Here is a 17346-nt window from a genome sequence, read left to right on the forward strand (position 1 = left end):
AAAGGCATATCTTACTCCTAGAACAGTTTCAGTCTTTGATCTATTATTTCTTATCACTATTCTGCACCAAGACTTCTAATGTCTGACCATCAAATGTCGAGAAGTTTCACAATCAGGGGTTCAAGACAAACAGTGATTCTGCTTTTAAAAGCACAACACCTGTGCAAGTGGCCTTCATTAAAGCACGTTGGCCCGATGGGTTTGTTTTCTCTGAAATCATTTATTTCTACTGATTAATCCCCAATGCATTCCCATGCTGCAATTTATTGCTACTCTATTTTTATGTGCTCCTCTGAAGGAGAAGCTTTAAACGTGCTGCAGAAGAAAATCCATGTACTTACTTAATAGACCTCAGTTCTATAATAAATTCCAACCAAAGCAACAAAATGTAATGGTCCTACTAAATCAAAGGGGTATTTTCCAACAATTAATTTTTTTTTAATGAAATCTCTCTTTGTATTACTATCCCTCCTTTACAGCACAGCTGGCCAACAGGGTTTTACAAGTATTGACGTGTAGAATACTTTTTTTTCTCTACATATGGCTATTTTAAATAGGCAGACTTTAAAAATATACATATATCTGAACTTATGTAATTCAAGTTGTCTATTATTGGATGAGTAATCCTCACAGCTGCATGGCACTAACAGATATTTGACGGACAGTCCTCTGGCCACTTGACACCCCGGCAAGTATAGGCTATTTTAGAAATGCGTGTCCTAACTCTTCCAGCACCAACGCCGTCTGCGCCCAGCCCCTCTCTCTGTCTCCATCTAACCGATCCCCTCACAGCTGTGACAGTGAAGCCTGTACAATGTCTTAGTGAGAGCATGCAACAGCTGCGAGCTGCGCGTCACACACGGCAGCCTGCGAGAGGTGACTGCGGGCTCTGAATGCAGCACCCATTCTTAATATTTCTGCCTGGTAATACAAAAACTATGCACATGAATTATTAAATTCCATACTGCAAGGCTTGTGCTGTATAGCATGAGGTAATCGGCTACACGCCTGTTGATTTTATGTGCTTTCCATGGACCAACAAGTGGAAATGTGATGTGCAAACAGACACAAATTGTTGCCGTCGTGTTTTTCCCTTAAACATGCGGATACTTTACGAACAAGGCAATCATGCAGAGTTGGTCATAAATTTTAGTGACGCTCGGGATGTATGTGGGCATGTTGGATATGGGTGACGTAGCAGTAAAAAAGTGATTTCTGATTATACAAGGCGGTTATGGCAACACTGACAAACTCGATGCATTAGGTCCGCAGTGGCTTAACATGATCGACCCGTCAGTGTGCGGGATTTAAACACCTTTCTTGCATAGTCCCGCTCCTGTAATAGGCCAATCTTTAACACTCGGGAGTGATCGATCTGCTGCAACCTGTGCGCATGGCAGGGAATGGACCGATATTGAGTCGAAGGCGGTGTTTTGGCTGTATAGTGACGTTTTAAGGCAGGTCTTGGTCAAACCTACCAATGATACAAGTCGGTCCTATTCTGCTGGGATTGATCGCAATGAACGGGTGTCGGAGCTCTGCACGGCAAAGGAGCAACCACAGCGAGACGAGGCGATCAAGGGGATGCGGCATCGGTACGCGGGAGCTGTCCATCAGCACCAAATCCCCGACGAAAACCGAGGAAACAGCAAGCAGAGCCGAGACCAAGTCGCGCCTGTTTTCAGCCTGCCGCCCCCGCCCTCTTCTCACCACCGAGATCGCACTTCTACCACCGCCGCTCATCGCCAGAGCCTCCAGGAGCTCCCCTGTCTGAGCCAGCCCTCTCGGAGACCTGTTCACAGCGGCGACCCTCTACCTCTGGCGAGCTACGACACCGCCCAGCGACCTTCACACCGAGTCAGTGAACCTAACACCGGGCAGCCGGCACACCTGCACCAGGATCCCTGGGCCCCGGCCGGCTCTCAGCTGCAGCAGCAGCAGCCTCCGCCGCCGCAGTCAGAGAAGCAGCCCGTTTTTCCGAGCTGCCACTGCAGTTTTTCAGAGCAGGAGGCGAGCTTGTCTCAAAACCAGTCCCATCCTTTTCAGCCTCTCCCACCTCATCCCTCCCCGCCTATTCCGCCGCCTATTCCGCCGCCACCAACGTCGTCCTCTTCCTCTCTGCTCTTTTCCCGGGAATCTAAGAGGGGGGATCGTCTCCGAAGGAGTGCCAGTAATTACCAACAGGCAAGCATCGTGGAACGCTGCAGGGGAGGAGGAGGAGGAGCAGGAGGGCACCGAGACCACAGGCAGTTGTTGCAGCAACAGCAGCAGCAGCAACAGCATCAGCAGCAGCAACAGCATCAGCAGCAGCACTGTTATTTAAGACTCCAGCAGAAAGACCCCTCCCCTGAAGAAATCCGTGCAAACTCACAGAAAGGGCGCTCTTTAAATGTATGCGAGTCAACCGAGGCTAGGAGAGCATTCGAGTTTCAGACTCAGGACCTGCAGCAGCAGCAGCAACAGATCCCACAATTACGAGCGCAGCAACAGCTACTGGTGGGGAGCAGCTTGCCTATCAACTACTGCGCCAGCGACTCAGGAGAGCTATGTAGGACTCATCGGGCTCCACTGCTGCAACAGCAAGAGCAGCAGCAGCGGCAGCAGCGGCAGCAAGGCGCACTGGGGCTCTGTCCCCAGCGTCCGCAGCACTGTGAACAAGACCGCAATAAGTCTGGGAGGATCACCGCGCAGAGCGACCAGCCAAACAACCGCGACTCCCGCGTAACCCCCCCGGTAACACAACAGGCATACGCGGGGAACTCGTCCGCGACTACCGGCAGCAACAGCAGCAAAGACAGCCCCAACTACGGCTCGAGCTATCACCTGTGGCCCGAGAGTCCACATAAAGGAGAGGAAAGGATACGCATAGACCTCCACAAGGTAGATTTTTCTCCCCTACTCCCTTCCCCTCCTCTCCACATTTTATCATGCGGAGACAGCTCCAGATGACAAAATAAACTGCTCCTAAGATTTTCAGTGAATGACCACGCCTGCGATATGATTTTTGATAGAACACATTAACCTACGCGTTCGGTGCGCGCACTCGTGTGCGAATCGTCATTCAGTAATCTATTAGGTGGCTTTAACAGAATGCGCGAAACTACCGCACATATAACCAACTCTGTGTTTCCTTTCTTTACCTGGAAGCTTGTTTATTTCGCGTGGTCACACACAAGCGTCCGCATGCAAGTCCAAAAACACACACACCAAACGCACACTCGCGCGCGCACACACCTGTTCCATGTTGCGGTGTTGTTTTAGGCAGTACATTAGAAATATTCAAATGGCGCTGATTAGAAACAGGGAGGTTTGTGTTTTCCACAGAACATGAGGACATTTTTATATTTTGGCTCTGAGACAGTAGAGTCAGTGCTCAGCTTAATGTTATTAGGCCCTGATACCTGGCTCTGTGAGCACACTCACTTCATACATTGCTGCATGTTCCTGCTCGCAGAGATCTCTCTCCCAACAGCCACAGTGCATTCCACACTGTATTAAGACGACTAAATATCGACTGGGTACAAAAAATAAAAAATGGGAATAACTGAGGGTAGGAGTGAGTTATAACAACTCAACAGACATCAGAAGTGAAAGTGGTAACAACAAGTGGAATGTGCGTATGTCTGTCAAAATCCCCAAAAAATTGGGGAAAAAGAAGGAGGGGGTGGGAAATTTAAAGAACTATGAATGCTTCTTGATCCAGTTAGCCATTTGTTCCAAAGTCGCTGATAAAACAGTGACTTGATGTTCTTTAGGCTACTCAAAGTTGGAGGGTAAGGAGTTTTATTGTAGTTTGGACAGAAGGAAAAGATAAGGCAGACAAAGATAAATTGGAAAGTGTTAAACCGGATTGTTGATGATAATGATTGCTGATGATGTTCCCCCGCAGCACACCGAGTACTCTTTTAAAAGTGACACTGAGAAATCTAGTTCTTGAATCATGACTGAGTGTACTGATGGACCTAGGAGGTTTTTGTTTCATTTTAAAATGATTATTAAGTTAGTTGCCAACTTTGTTATTTCCTCCCCCCCTTCAGCATTTCCTCCCACTGCTGTCAAGGTGAAGTTTTTACAGGACAGGGAAAAAAAGGAACAGGAAGGCGTTGATGAGGGCTCAGCAGCATCTAAATCTCACCAAGAGGCTCCTTTTTAAAATGCCACAGCTGTTTTCTGAGGCTGAGCTGGCACCAGTTGCAAAAGGTGTTATATCGAACCACCTTGACACGACTGTTCTGAACTTGGCTCGATTTTGGAGCGTCAGCAAAACGTCCAAAAATGACCAAGTGGCTTCAGGAAAAGTACACTTTTTTCCTTGAAGTTAACAACTTCACAGGCTCTGTGAAGGAAAAATCAAGAGTAGCGTCTCTACCTTTTCTAGTTGCATAATATTACAGTTGTGTCCATACTACAGAGTCTGCTTTGATCTCCAGATCCCTAAAAAATAATGTTATAAGTTATTACCAGAAGTATGACGGTCGGCTCTGGTGCTGCTGCTGGCGTCACTGCATCATAGATGAAGGCACAGGTGATATGTTGTTCACCAGGTATCAGTTGTCTTTGGTTAGTTAGTTAAACATTAATGTGAATCACAAACAAGTGAACAAGAATGGAAAACACAATGTTTGGGAAGAACATAAGAATGCTGCGAAACTATTATCTCTATATAATAGCAAATGAGCCAATATTGCACTAATTATAGTGTAAAAACTCATTATAAAGATTAAATGAACAATAGTCCAAGTGCATGCTCATTACTGTGTAAAGAATCTGGGATTTTTAATAAGCTTAAAATCCTTTGCCAACGTGATATTGAGTGATTTCAAGAGCCACAGAGGCATTGAAAGCTGTGAAATGGTCTGAGGTGTCCGCACATAGTGGGACACCAGTCAGGGCTACAAAAAAGCCTCCGAACGAGAAGCAAGATGAATACGATGAACTTTGTGCACTCTCAAAAATAATCAAAATGCCGTTATGTATTGTAATTATCCCCATTTGTATGCAGCTTTCCAGCATGTAATTGGCACTGTGAACAAGACATTTATTATCACACAACTATTACACAATCCCGTTTCAATCATGAAAATGGAAATGAGGACGAAAGAACGAAGGAAAAAGAAAAACAATCGAGGAACTGCTGCTATGAAACTCTGTTAAGTAACAGCCCTTTTCCACTCGCTCAGGTTGACCATGCCAAGTATTTTGGTACGGCGAGAAATGCTTATTTATCCGCAGACGTTTGTGGGATCGTGGTTACATCTTATTGACTCACCCTTAATGAGACAGCCCATACCCCCTCACCCATCTGAAATCCCTTAAACAAAACACTTGTGACAGAACAAGCCCGATAAAGTGTATACGGTTACAGTATCAGCACACCCTGAAACTCAATAGCTAGCCCACTGAACTGATGGCAGGTAGTACGATATTGTGTCCTGCCTCAGTAACATTGTGCTTTGAAAGCTGCGTTGCTGCTTCTATTGTGCCGGGCTGTGTAAGTACTCTAATGCCTGCCACTTACTGCTATGGTGATATTCCCTGCAGGGACATTGTAGCACATAAACACCAGTGGATTTGCTTTCCTTTAATAAGTTGTTTTTTTTTGAGTATATACCAACACTGTGTGTAGCAGACACCTGTGATTAATCGGGATACAGTTTGTCTGATTCAATGCCAGGAATTAAAGGAGGTTTGTCTGAAATTTTAAATGTGATAAAATAAATACAAGGCTTTGTATGCAGAGTCATGGAAATCGAGGTGGGTTTCCTTTTTTTGCACTCTTTTTTGTTATATTAACGTGGCTTCTGTCTCTTGTTGGAACACCAAAGATGACATGTGGGAGCACAAGCCGGGGGAATCCATCCTGGCACTTTCATAGAGCATTGTAGGGCAACATCTCAGATTTTTAGATTTTCTACAACATTTTCTACAAGCTTTTCCTTATCATCACTTTTTCAATGCCATAAATGACAAATTATGGCATTAAGCTAATTTATGTAGTTTAAAAAATAATATTAATTATAAAAACACAAGATAAAATCAAACAATTGCATCAGGAGACATCTTCAGAATTTTGTTTTGTTAAAACAACAGGTCAGATCACCCAAATGATCCACTTTCAGCGATACTGATTAGAGAAAAGTAGCAAATCCATGTAAGAGGCTGGAACCAGAAAATATTCTGAAATGACACACCTTTATAGACACACTTAAATATCTCCACCGAGTAGGTTGTCTGATTGTTTTAGTTTGAATATTAGTTTCTTTGAGTGTTTGAAAATTTTACAGGAATTGGAACTTAAAAGAGATGAAACTAATGAGAACTTTTAAATTAGTGAAAGATTTCAGTCTTATTATTTTTTTGATCTGATAAAATCGGACATTCCGATATATCGGCAGATATTTTTTTTCTTTCACAAACACAAAACATAAACATGTTTTCTTAACACTTGTTATGTGTAGTTATTTATTTACTCATTTACACTGGTTGCTGTGTTTGTGTCACTCCAAACACGTGTTGCTAACAGGAAGTTGCTGAGTGTGCTTTGGTGGACAAACCACGTGATGTCAACGCTCATACGATGTTAAAGGGTGTTTCTTCTTTACTTTTAAAATTTCCATGTATTGTTTGTTATAAAGGCCGGTACTGATGAATTAGCAAATAGCTAAACTCACCCAACGATATTGGCCTGCCAGTGTCAGCTTATATTTTCTGAGGAGCTATGTGTTACAGCTGATCAGCAGTCAAAATCCAAGCACAAGAGAAAGGTCTTCACAAATAAAACGATATAGCTTAAAATGTTTTTAAGAAAGATATAAGTTATAATTCTGCTAGAAAAATGGCACCGATGATCAATTATTAAGTAGTTTCTTGTTCATTTTCTGTCACCAAACTAACCTGTCAATGTGCTAATCATTTCACTTCTTCTCAGTTTACCCAATGTGGCATTAGAGGCTGCGCAGCAAATCAGTCAGTTTTACACTGGATAAAACTGCCCTTAAGGGAAAACCAATATAAAAAGTCGATCTAGAAAGAAGAGAAGAAAAAAAGAAAAAGAAGAAAAAAATATATTTATAACCTGGTGTCACCTTTCTCTCTTTGACCTGTCGCATCACACATTTGTTGGATGCAACAGGCCTGCTTTACTGTACTGTAGCGGTATGTATGCGTGTTCTTTCAGGAGAACATAAGGTTGTATGTGTCACTGCAGAATGGATGGCTTGAAAGAGGAGGAAAGCTATTACAGTAAAACCTTTTGTGCAGCTCCTGCCAAATGGCGGTCCAACATGGTTATAATCACTCTATATGATCTAGGTCAACACAGTATATATCAAAGTGCCACTTGCAACCAACTTTGTGTCTCGTTGACGCTGTCTGGAGGATTTAGCGTGGTTGTGTTTGCAAGAGGTCTGAACAGTAGCAGGGGAATGATTATTTCCTTAAAAGAGGGCGAGGAAACATTTGATTCGCCAGATGTTGCTCTTCTCCATTTAAAGCTTCTTGTTTAGCATGTAATTTTTTCTCCTTTCCGGGCATTCAATATTTCTTGTAACCGAGATCGTTTATTTCTAATTGAATCCTACCCGGACGCTTGTGCACTTGAGCTGTCTAAATTAAGGAAATGTTGAGGTAATTCAGCTTCTGGCTCTCTTTAAAAAACTAGTTTATCTTATCATTGTGTGTGTGTGTGTGTGTGTGTGTTTGGGTTGGCTCCGTAATAACGCTGAGGTAACGCTGTCTGCTGGAACTCGAAACAATTGATGTAGACAGATCTGCTTACAGCATTATGATTTACTGGCAGGCTTATGCCAGGAGAAACATTATGTTCATTTAAACTTTCTCTATCGATCATCTCCCTGCTGTTGTTGTTGTAGGGCCTCTGTTTGTTTTGCTCTCATTAGATGCCCATGTTTCCACTGGCCTATGCATTGGAGGGCTAGCCAACACCTTCAAAGTAAACACACCCGACAGAACAATTAAATGTCAGAGACAGGGCAGCTCACATTCTAGCTCGCATTAGAAGGAGTGGCACCGCTGTATATCTCTGATAAAGCTGAATGAAGTGAGGTAGGTGTTGAGCAGTGGGGGCCTCTTAGTTTTTGGCTGCAGCTGGCAAAATACGCAGGCAGTAAGTATGAACGTGAAGCTCATTTAATAATTGATTGCTGTTTTCCCTAGTTTTGTGTGTGTGTGCGTGTGTTACGGTCTGTTTAAGTGCTACACTGCACTCCAGCTCTGAAATAGATTTGTGTTACCATGTGTGTTGCTATGGAGAGATCAGCCTTGTATTGTGTAGCAGATTCTCTCTGGGTTACTGAGTTAAGGAATCATGTGCAGAGCAAGACTATCCATTAGATTTACAAGTCATTTCAAGCCTGTCTTTGCCACATGCAAGACACACTTAACAGCACTGTTTGCACTTCACACACACACACACACACACACACACACACACACACACACACACACACACACACACACACACACACACACACACACACACACACACACACTCCAGCATAGCCCACACAAACACTGGCATTGCTGTAAGAGGTGTTCAAATAGTTCTCCACTTATTCTAGTTCATTTGCATTTCATTTGAATGATCCTGCACAAGGAGAGTTGTTGAATTACTTGCGGTCTAGTTGAATACAAAGAGTGGAAAGAAAGCGTGCTGGGGGGGTTTCCTCGGTCACGTCGTGGCTTCCCACGAGTAGAGCCAAGGCCTGTTTTCACTCTGTTAGCCGTCAGTGGAGTTTGTAGCTTGAGTGCTGGACCTTTCATGGTGTTTTCCTTTTCTAATATGTGTTGCTGCTTACAAATTAATTTAAAAAAACGTTGTTGGGTGCCGACGGAGGCCAATCCATGACTGGTAGTGTTGCATGTGTGTTTTTTCTGTTTAGATATGCTTTTACTGCACTGACAGTATTTTTTTAGAACAACCATGCTGAAAAATGAAGCAGTTGCCAGTAAGACACCTTCTAGATTGTTTTTCATGGTGGACTGAAAAGACAGTACTTTTCGAAGTTCAAAACACCGCTGGCTGAAATTCAGCCCCAAACCATGACAGAGCCTCCACCATGTTTCACAGATGGCTGTAGACACTTACTGTTCTCTCCTGATCTCCTCCTCAGATATTGACAATGATTTGAAAACAGACAATATTTAAAGGAAATCTGTGAAAGACCTTCAGAAAGACTGAATAACTAATGTTCAAGACCACTGTGACAGAAAATCTTTCTCCATGGAAGAAAATCTAAAGAAATGAGAGGTGGCTCAAGACTTTTGCACAGTGCAGCATGTGAATGTTGCTTTTATTTCTCAGATTTAGTTTTAAGATTTCAACTTCAGTCTGGCTGATGTAAATCTGACCATTATTGCTTTATCATGGATGTAACCTTACATATATACAGTAGTTACATATATTGCTCAAGCCCAGTTCTACATTCAGAGTGTCATAGATTTATAACATGAGATTGATTAGATGTATTTTATAAAGTGTAGGCTAAAGTGTAGCTATCTAGATTTGTAGGTACAGTGTCTGCATTTAACTATTCAGTATTGTAATCAGATTCTAACTATTTGTACAAAGAGTAAACTGTTGCATCCAACACTGTTTACAATTAGGACTATGCCATACCATGCTGTCCTGGTATAAAGTTTTACGTGATTAAAAAAAAGTGCCATACCTTGATATGAAGGATGTAGCAACATCGTGCATCAACTTCCCTATTGTGTACAGCGATGACACAAGCCCAGACATGTCTGAGAGAAAGAGCCATGTGTCGGTCTCCGATCACCTAAGTAATTTAATACCTAAAAGGGGGGCTACCTTAGCAACCTCCAGCAAAGGAGAGCAAAATATACAAGAATTTCTTTTCTGATAAAGGTAGAAACAACTACTTGAGGCAAAAACACACTTTTGAGTACAACCAGTTTACAGAAAAGAGGCAAAACTAGCAGCTGGTGATGTGTAACCCAAAGTTAAAATGTGACTCAACCGAGCATCACTTGAGCACTCACTACATTCCCTCCATATGACAGGATGAGCAAACAGCGGATGGAAATGACAGATATGGTATTATTGTGCAGCTCGAGGAGAGTTACGAGGTTAAATTATATAGTTGTTGTTAAACTGTTTTCCCTAGTTTTGTGTGTGTGTGTGTCTGTGTGTGTCTGTGTGTGCTACGCTGTGTTCAAATTCTATGCTGCTCGTCTGCTCTGAAATGTTACCATGTGTGCTGATAGAGAGAGATCAGCCTTGTATTGTGTAGCAGATTCTCTTTGGGTTACTGAGTTTGGTTAAGAAATCATGTGCAGAGCAAGACTGTCTATTAGATTTACAAGTCATTTCACTCTTGTCTTTACCAAAAGCAAGACACACTTAACAGCACTGTTTGCACATCACACACACACACACACACACACACACACACACACACACACACACACACACACACACACACACACACACACACACACACACACACACACTGGCATTGCTGTAAGAGGTGTTCAAATAGTTCTCCACTTGTTCTAGTTCATTTGCATTTCATTTGAATGATCCTGCACAATAAGAGTTGTATTGAATTACTTGCGGTCTAGTTGAATACAAAGAGTGGAAAGAAAGCGTGCTTGGGGGGGTTTCCTCGGTCACGTCGCTCCTTCCCACGAGTAGAGCCAAGGTATGTTTTCACTCTGTTAGCCGTCAGTGGAGTTTGCAGCTTGACTGTTGGACCTTTTGTAACTGGCAGTTGTCTGCCTGTTTATTGCACTAAGGAGTGCTGTCTAGTGCTGCACGCCCTCCCCCTTGTGCAGAAAGATGCCAGCCAGGATTGGGTGGCTCTTTAAATGTCTCAGTCGCATACAGCTGTGCATAACGTTTAGGCTGTCAGATGTGGCAACGCGGCAGAGCTGTGGCTTGGTTCTGTAGAGACCAAGCAGATTCTGTTTATTTGCTACCGGTAAGGGATTCTGCAACTTTACATAGTTGATTATCATGCTCGTGGTTATAGCTGTGTGTGTAGAAATGTGCTGCAAGGCTGGTGGTGAGGATGCTGTGCGCGGGTGATCTGCTTGTTGGTGAGCACTTTCCGTGAGACACATCAGGTAATCATATACGGAATAATTGATGACGAGGAAAAGAAAACAGCGGCTTAATAACAACTAGGGCTGCCACAAACGATTATTTTGATAGTCGACTAGTCACCGATTATTTTTGCGATTAGTCGACTAATCAGATCATCATCCATTAGACGTAAAACTACAGCTTATTGCACCAGCAGCATCTGCTCTTATATAACTATCATTAGCTTACAGCTTTAAGTGTTTAAGGTCTGTGCTAACTAAAAATAAAGACAAGATGATAGTTTATTGAATTTTAATGAAATTTGCAGATTGTTTCGGTGAAGATTAATAAACTCCTTGCTATCTAAAATATAACAGGACACTGGAGTATATTCTGGAGCATCTCACACTTCTGATAATCAGCTGTCTGCTTGACGTTTATTCAGCTGTGTAAAAACTATAACTTTAATCTCAGACAAACTGATTTACTCAGGAACAAATAAAATACTAAAAAAAAAAAGCCAAACAATAACATTTTAAGTTATCTAAGTGACTCATATATATTTAACCTGAGTAGCGAAAGACGGCGGTGGGTTTGAAAACGATTTGCGGGGAGTCCGGTGTTCTCACGGCGCTAGTGAGCCTAGCCCCCGGCTCGCTAACGAGCTAGTGGGTAACAGATGTCTCCGAAAACGTCGGAGCGCTTTTGAAAATATGTGGTGTCCTGATAAACTGAGCAGATATTTGAGGTTTACACAGCTACATTCTCGCCTGAAAATATGTTAAACGTTTATTTTGTGACCCAGAAAGAATAATAAGAGTAACATTAAAACTAACTAGCTGCCGCCATTGTTGGAAACTGCGCTGGGCCGCGCTATGAATTCTGGGACACAGCTGCTTCTTCTTCTTCTTCTTCTTCTTCTTCTTCTTCTTCGGGGTTTAACGGTAGCTGACATCCTTGTACATGCAATGCTGCCATCTTCTGTTTCAGTCCGTTATTACACTCTTAAATCCTGCCACTTATTCCTGCGTCTTTTGTGATCGTACAAAGTTTCAAACGACGCGTCGACTATTAAATCAGTCGTCGACGATTTTGATAGTCGACGTAATCTTGACTAGTCGACAAATCGTGGCAGCCCTAATAACAACTAGTATGTTTTTTGGCGGATAAAGAGGAGTCTGGCTGGGGAGGTTTGGACAAACCAGCAAGCAGCCTGTAGGGCCACCCTTTCTAATTAATTTTCTTTTTCTTGTGATTGATTATAGTGATTGTATTTAAGATTTATTAATATTAAAAGAAATATTTTGAAAATTGTTAAATAAATTATAAATAATTTTTGGGGAAAGCTTTGTTTGTCTCAGCTCATTTTCTTTGACCAAGCGTGTTCCTTAGAATTTAGATAATTAAATGTGAGGGCGGGGCCAGATTCTGGCGGTGTCGACAGGTTCACACTGGTCAGTTGATTTGAGACAAAGTGTTAGTTCTTTATTTTTTCATGTTTGAACAAAAACAGCAGTGTGCATTTCAAGGGACCTTTCGACGTTGGCTGTGGAATCCCTGCAGGCCAATTTGTGGTCATACTGAACTAATCTCTTCTGTCTCCCATAATGTGGAATGAGGTTCAAGAGCTGTGGGACTTGGTTCAGCAGCTACAGGTGGAAAAAGAACATTTGCTACAGGAAAAGGCAACTAATCCCCTGCCGGCAGCATTTGGCTCAAGCACTGGCTCTCCGGCTGGTGACTCTCACCCTGCTCTTACTGTACCTATTGAACGTTTACTGTACATTTCTAGAGAAAGATAATGTCCAGTTTTTAGGGCCTCTTCTGGGATTGCAGTGAAGAAAATTAAAGCTACATTGAGAACCAGAAACTTAAAACCTGTTGATCAAGCTTATTTTATATGTGAACATTTGGAAGGGGAAGCTAACAATGAGATCAGGGTTAGTAATATGTGTACGGACCAAGAGCAGAGAGGGAATATCCAGATAAGATTTTCACTTTTCTTGAAGAGTTGTATGGTTGCCCTAAATCCTATTTGCAATAAAGCTTTTTCTCGAGGAAGCAGCGAGAGGAAGAGTCATTACAGGAATTTTCACATGCTCTGTGCTGTCTTATGAAAAAAGGTTGAATGGTGTGTCCCTAGGGGAGCATGTTTTGGTATTTTCAGAGACCAGTTCAATGAGCATGTGTATGACCCAAATTTTAGAACGGTTGGTGCATCAGTCACCAGGTTATACTTTGGATGTGCGAGCTGAAGCTATCCGTTGGGAGTGGGAAGGGCAACCCAATGAGCCTAGGGGCATGGGGACATCTTGTCCCGTCCCTTAGTGCTTTACAGTGCTCTAGAGGTGTCGCACCTACTAACACGGGTTGGACAGAAATTGCTGAGTTAAAAGAATTGTTAAAAAAACAGCAGGAACAGCTTAACCAGCTGACCCAGGGTCTCATGGTATTGCAAACCGCTCCCCACACTATTGCTAGGTTTAAATGCCCTGATACCGTTTTGCATAGACACTGTCAAAAGCCAGGCCACTATGTTAGGGAATGTTACACACGTGGATTCAGAGGAACAGGCACTTAGGGACCCTGCGCCAGCTGCTGTATGTACTATAGCTCAGGATGTGGGAAACTATTTCCCCTTGATCTGAAGAACAGAGCGTCAGGAGGGTCTAATAAAGGCTTACCTGCATCAGATCCCATTTCTCACATTCCTGCCCCTAGTTTAGTGGCATTGTGCCCTTTCGTGACAGTTAAAGTGGATGGGGTGCCGCTAAAGTGCCTGTTAGACAATTACCAAGAGCTTCTTTAGGGAACATTTCCAGGACGCCCCAAGGTCTCACCAGTCGTTGCAATTGCAGGCTTCCAACGGGTTAGAGATTATGTAGAGCTGGATGTAGAAGTGCTGGAAAAAATGTGCCTCATAAAGGTGAGTGTAAAGTACCACCCTGGTCAAAAGCCCTCTCCTGATGTCCCAAGAGTACTGGGTAAGATGTCCTGTGTTCACACCTAGTGGTGTGGTCAAGTGAGTGGCTGCTATGTGTTTGCAGCAACTCTTTGAGTCAGATGCGGTGTTGTTTAAGCCCCTTGTTGATAATTAGTCCCTCTCAGAGCGTGTGCTTGTCTCTCCAGGAATGGTTACTGTCAGGGAAGGCACAGTATATGTGCCAGTAGTCAACATAGGTGGTACCATGGTTTACTTGCACCCCCATTGTCCACTTGGTGTGTTAAGCCAGGCACAGATTGTAAGCTTGCCCAAGGGGATTTCTACTGTGATTCAGGAGCCCAGTCCTGTCACAGCTAGGCTTTCGTCCCATGATGCTTTGGGTAGTTCAGTAAGAGAACAGATAAGGTCTTTGTACCTCTCTTCTCTCCCTTTGTTAGAGCAAGACAAAGTTGGGGTAATGTTGTTTTCAGATGGTGACCTGGATCACACAAGCTTAGTTACCCATGACCTCCTCTTGCTTGATGATGTCCCAATGAGACAGAGGTATAGGCGTATGCCTCCCTCCAACTATGATGATGTGAGAGCCCGCATTTGCCAATTGCTAGAGAGTACTGTTATAAGAGAGTGGCAGCCTGTATGCCTCTCCCATCGTCCTAGTTCGTAAAAGAAGGACAGTAGCCTACAACTCTGTGTGGACTGCAGACTACGAAATAGTGAAACCAGGAAGGCTCAAAGTAAAACTTGAGAAGTGCCAGTTTTTCCATTGCCAAGTACAGTATCTTGGTTATGTGGTGTCAGCTGCTGCAGTAGCGACTGATCCCAAGAAGGTGGCTGCAGTAGTGGAGTGGCCAACGCCAAGGACAGTATCAGAATTAAGATAATTTCTTGGGTTTTCAAGCTGGTAGTGCGGTTTGTCAAGGTGGCTGCCCCACTCCACCAGCTGGTGGCTGACCTCACTAGGAAGAAAAATTGTTGCGGGAGTGTGGCCCTGTATGATGCCTGGACAGCTCAGAGAGAAGTTTTCAGGACCTCAAACCCCTGATGTCCTCACTTGTCTTGGCGTATGCTGATTTTAGCCTTCCCTTTATTCTGAAGATGGACCCCAACCACAAAGGACTTGAAGCAGTCCTGTCCCAGGAACAAGAGGGTAAAGTGAGACCCATCAACTATGCCAGCTGAAGTCTTCATCCAGCTGAAAAGAACTACAGCTCAATGAAACTGGAGTCCCTGGCAATGAAATTCACCAAAAGAATATCTCCTGGGCCACAGGTATCTGGTGTGGACGGCTCAAACAACCCCCTCAGTCATCTAAAACACAGCCAAGCTTGCAGCTACAAAGCAACGCTGGGTGTCAGAGTTTGCAGTGTATGATTATAAAGTGTGGACAAAGCAACCAGATGCTTATGCACTGTCCAGACAACACCTCTCTCCAACAGCGGTAGGGGTGGAACCTATCTGTTCAGGAACCACTGTGCCACACGTGGTTCAAAAGGCTGATAAAACAAACAAGGCAGTCCAGGTCACTATTTCTGCTGTACCAGAATATTCAACAGATTTGTTGGCCTTGCAGAAGGCCAATCCTGTTATAAGTGCTGTTCTATCTTTTTGTCTGCAAGAGCGATTTCCTAGCCGTTCTGATAGGCAGAACCTTCCCCCTGATGCATTAGGATTACTGGGTCGGCTGGTGAAAGAGGGAGTGCTGCATCAGAGGTACTAGCGGCCTGATGGGGGTGAGTGTGTGCTCCAATTGGTCTTACCTGACTGTTTACAAGGGGAAGTTTTTCAACAGTTGCATACCTACCATGGTCACCAGGGAGCTGAAAGGACAACAGAGTTAATCCTGCAGCGGTGTTACTGGCCTGCTCTGGGGATGATGATTAAAGACTTGTGTCAGAGATGCAGCAGGTGTAGTGTGGCTAAAAATATCCAGCCGCAGGTTTGGGAAACTAAGGGGCACCTGCTACTGTCAAGGCCGAATGGAATTCTAGCACTGGACTTTTCTCTGCTGGAACCTGCACAAGTTGGCAGGGAGTATGCGCTTGTAATGACTCTCGTTTTCTCTAAGTTCATCCAGGTCATTCCCACTCGGGACCAGCAGGCTTCGACACAGAGGTCTTGGTCAAGGAATGGTTCTATAAGTTTGGAGTCCCACTTCGGTCACACTCTAACCAGGATTGAAGTTTTGAGAAATAGTTTTCCTCTCCTCCCCAACTAACCCAGGAGCTGTGGGAGCTAGTCCAGATAGTGAAGCTGAGAACTGTGGTTGAGTAACGGTTCGCTTGGTAGGGTAACTTGCAGCAACCTCACCTGTACCTGTCAGGGCTACAGGTAATGCTGAGGCAAGCTCAAGTCACACACCACCTCCAGGAGCAATCAGGAAGTCCACCTGAAAGACAGCTGGAAAACCAATTTACATCATCTACCATCAGCAGCGAGTGGTGGGGTACTTTCTTAAATAGCTGGCTCTAGTAAGTTGGTATACTGTTTTAATAAATTGTCAGGATGCCAATTTTCAACACCCAGGCAGAATGTAACTGGCAGTTGCCTGCATGGTTATTGCACTAAGGGGCCACACTTTCATGGTGTTTTTCTTTTTTAATACGTGTTGCAGCTTACAAATTAATTTTTTAAAACTTTGTTGCGTGCCAACTCCCCACCATGGCTCTTTGCTTAATAAATGACCACAGTTAATTTATATGGTAATTCCTGTGAGATGTTAGCCAAGTGATGCCAGGCATATAATGTATCACTGCAATGCATATGCTTTATGGCTAATTAGGTTATTGATCTGAGGCTGGTCCTGCGTTAGGGCATGATCACAACACACAAGAGTATGAAAGTATGAGTAATGTGGCTTTAAGCAGTCATTTGTCATTCCTTACAATGTCCTAAAGATGCAGATGTACAGTGATGCTCCACAGTGTGTGCGTGCACGGCTGCAGGTGTGTTCGCGCATGCGTCCTTCTACGTATCTTTGAATATTGTCGAGATGTAAGCTCACTGAGTCATTTCAATATTGCCTGCTGGCTGTTTTCAAATGTTTGTTAAACACAGTGTTTGGAAGGAGTGCAGAGTGCAATAATGGGATGTGAAAGATGTGTGATTTCATCATACTTTTGCTCACACAATCCACTAACGCTTTGCTCGCAACCTGCCCTTGAAAATTCAAGTTTGGAAAGCTCGCCATTGTGAGAATCTGTATGATGTTTGCTTTGTGTGTCGGTGTGTGCGCTCTATTGGTGCATGTGAATGCTGCTCCACTGCTCTCACTAAATGTGCTTTTCCCCCCGTTCTTCTCTTCAGGTCTTTATGCCTCCAGGTCAAAGTCTGACTGCTG

General features: G+C 43.6%; 1 protein-coding gene across 1 annotated transcript in view; it reads left to right on the top strand.

Moving 5' to 3' along the window:
• The first annotated feature begins 1520 nt into the window (after positions 1–1520).
• kcnn1a (potassium intermediate/small conductance calcium-activated channel, subfamily N, member 1a) overlaps positions 1521–17346 on the top strand; it is a 67860-nt gene continuing 52034 nt past the window's right edge. Inside the window, exon 1 of the mRNA XM_085389332.1 lies at positions 1521–2880. Coding sequence (XP_085245458.1) covers positions 1585–2880 — 1296 coding nt within the window. The 5' untranslated portion in view covers positions 1521–1584. The remainder of the gene's footprint in view (positions 2881–17346) is intronic.

This window comes from Rhamphochromis longiceps, linkage group LG18 (assembly GCF_057381845.1).
Source record: "Rhamphochromis longiceps isolate RC_006_pf linkage group LG18, R_longiceps_female_GT1.1, whole genome shotgun sequence".
In the NCBI taxonomy this organism is placed as follows: domain Eukaryota; kingdom Metazoa; phylum Chordata; class Actinopteri; order Cichliformes; family Cichlidae; genus Rhamphochromis; species Rhamphochromis longiceps.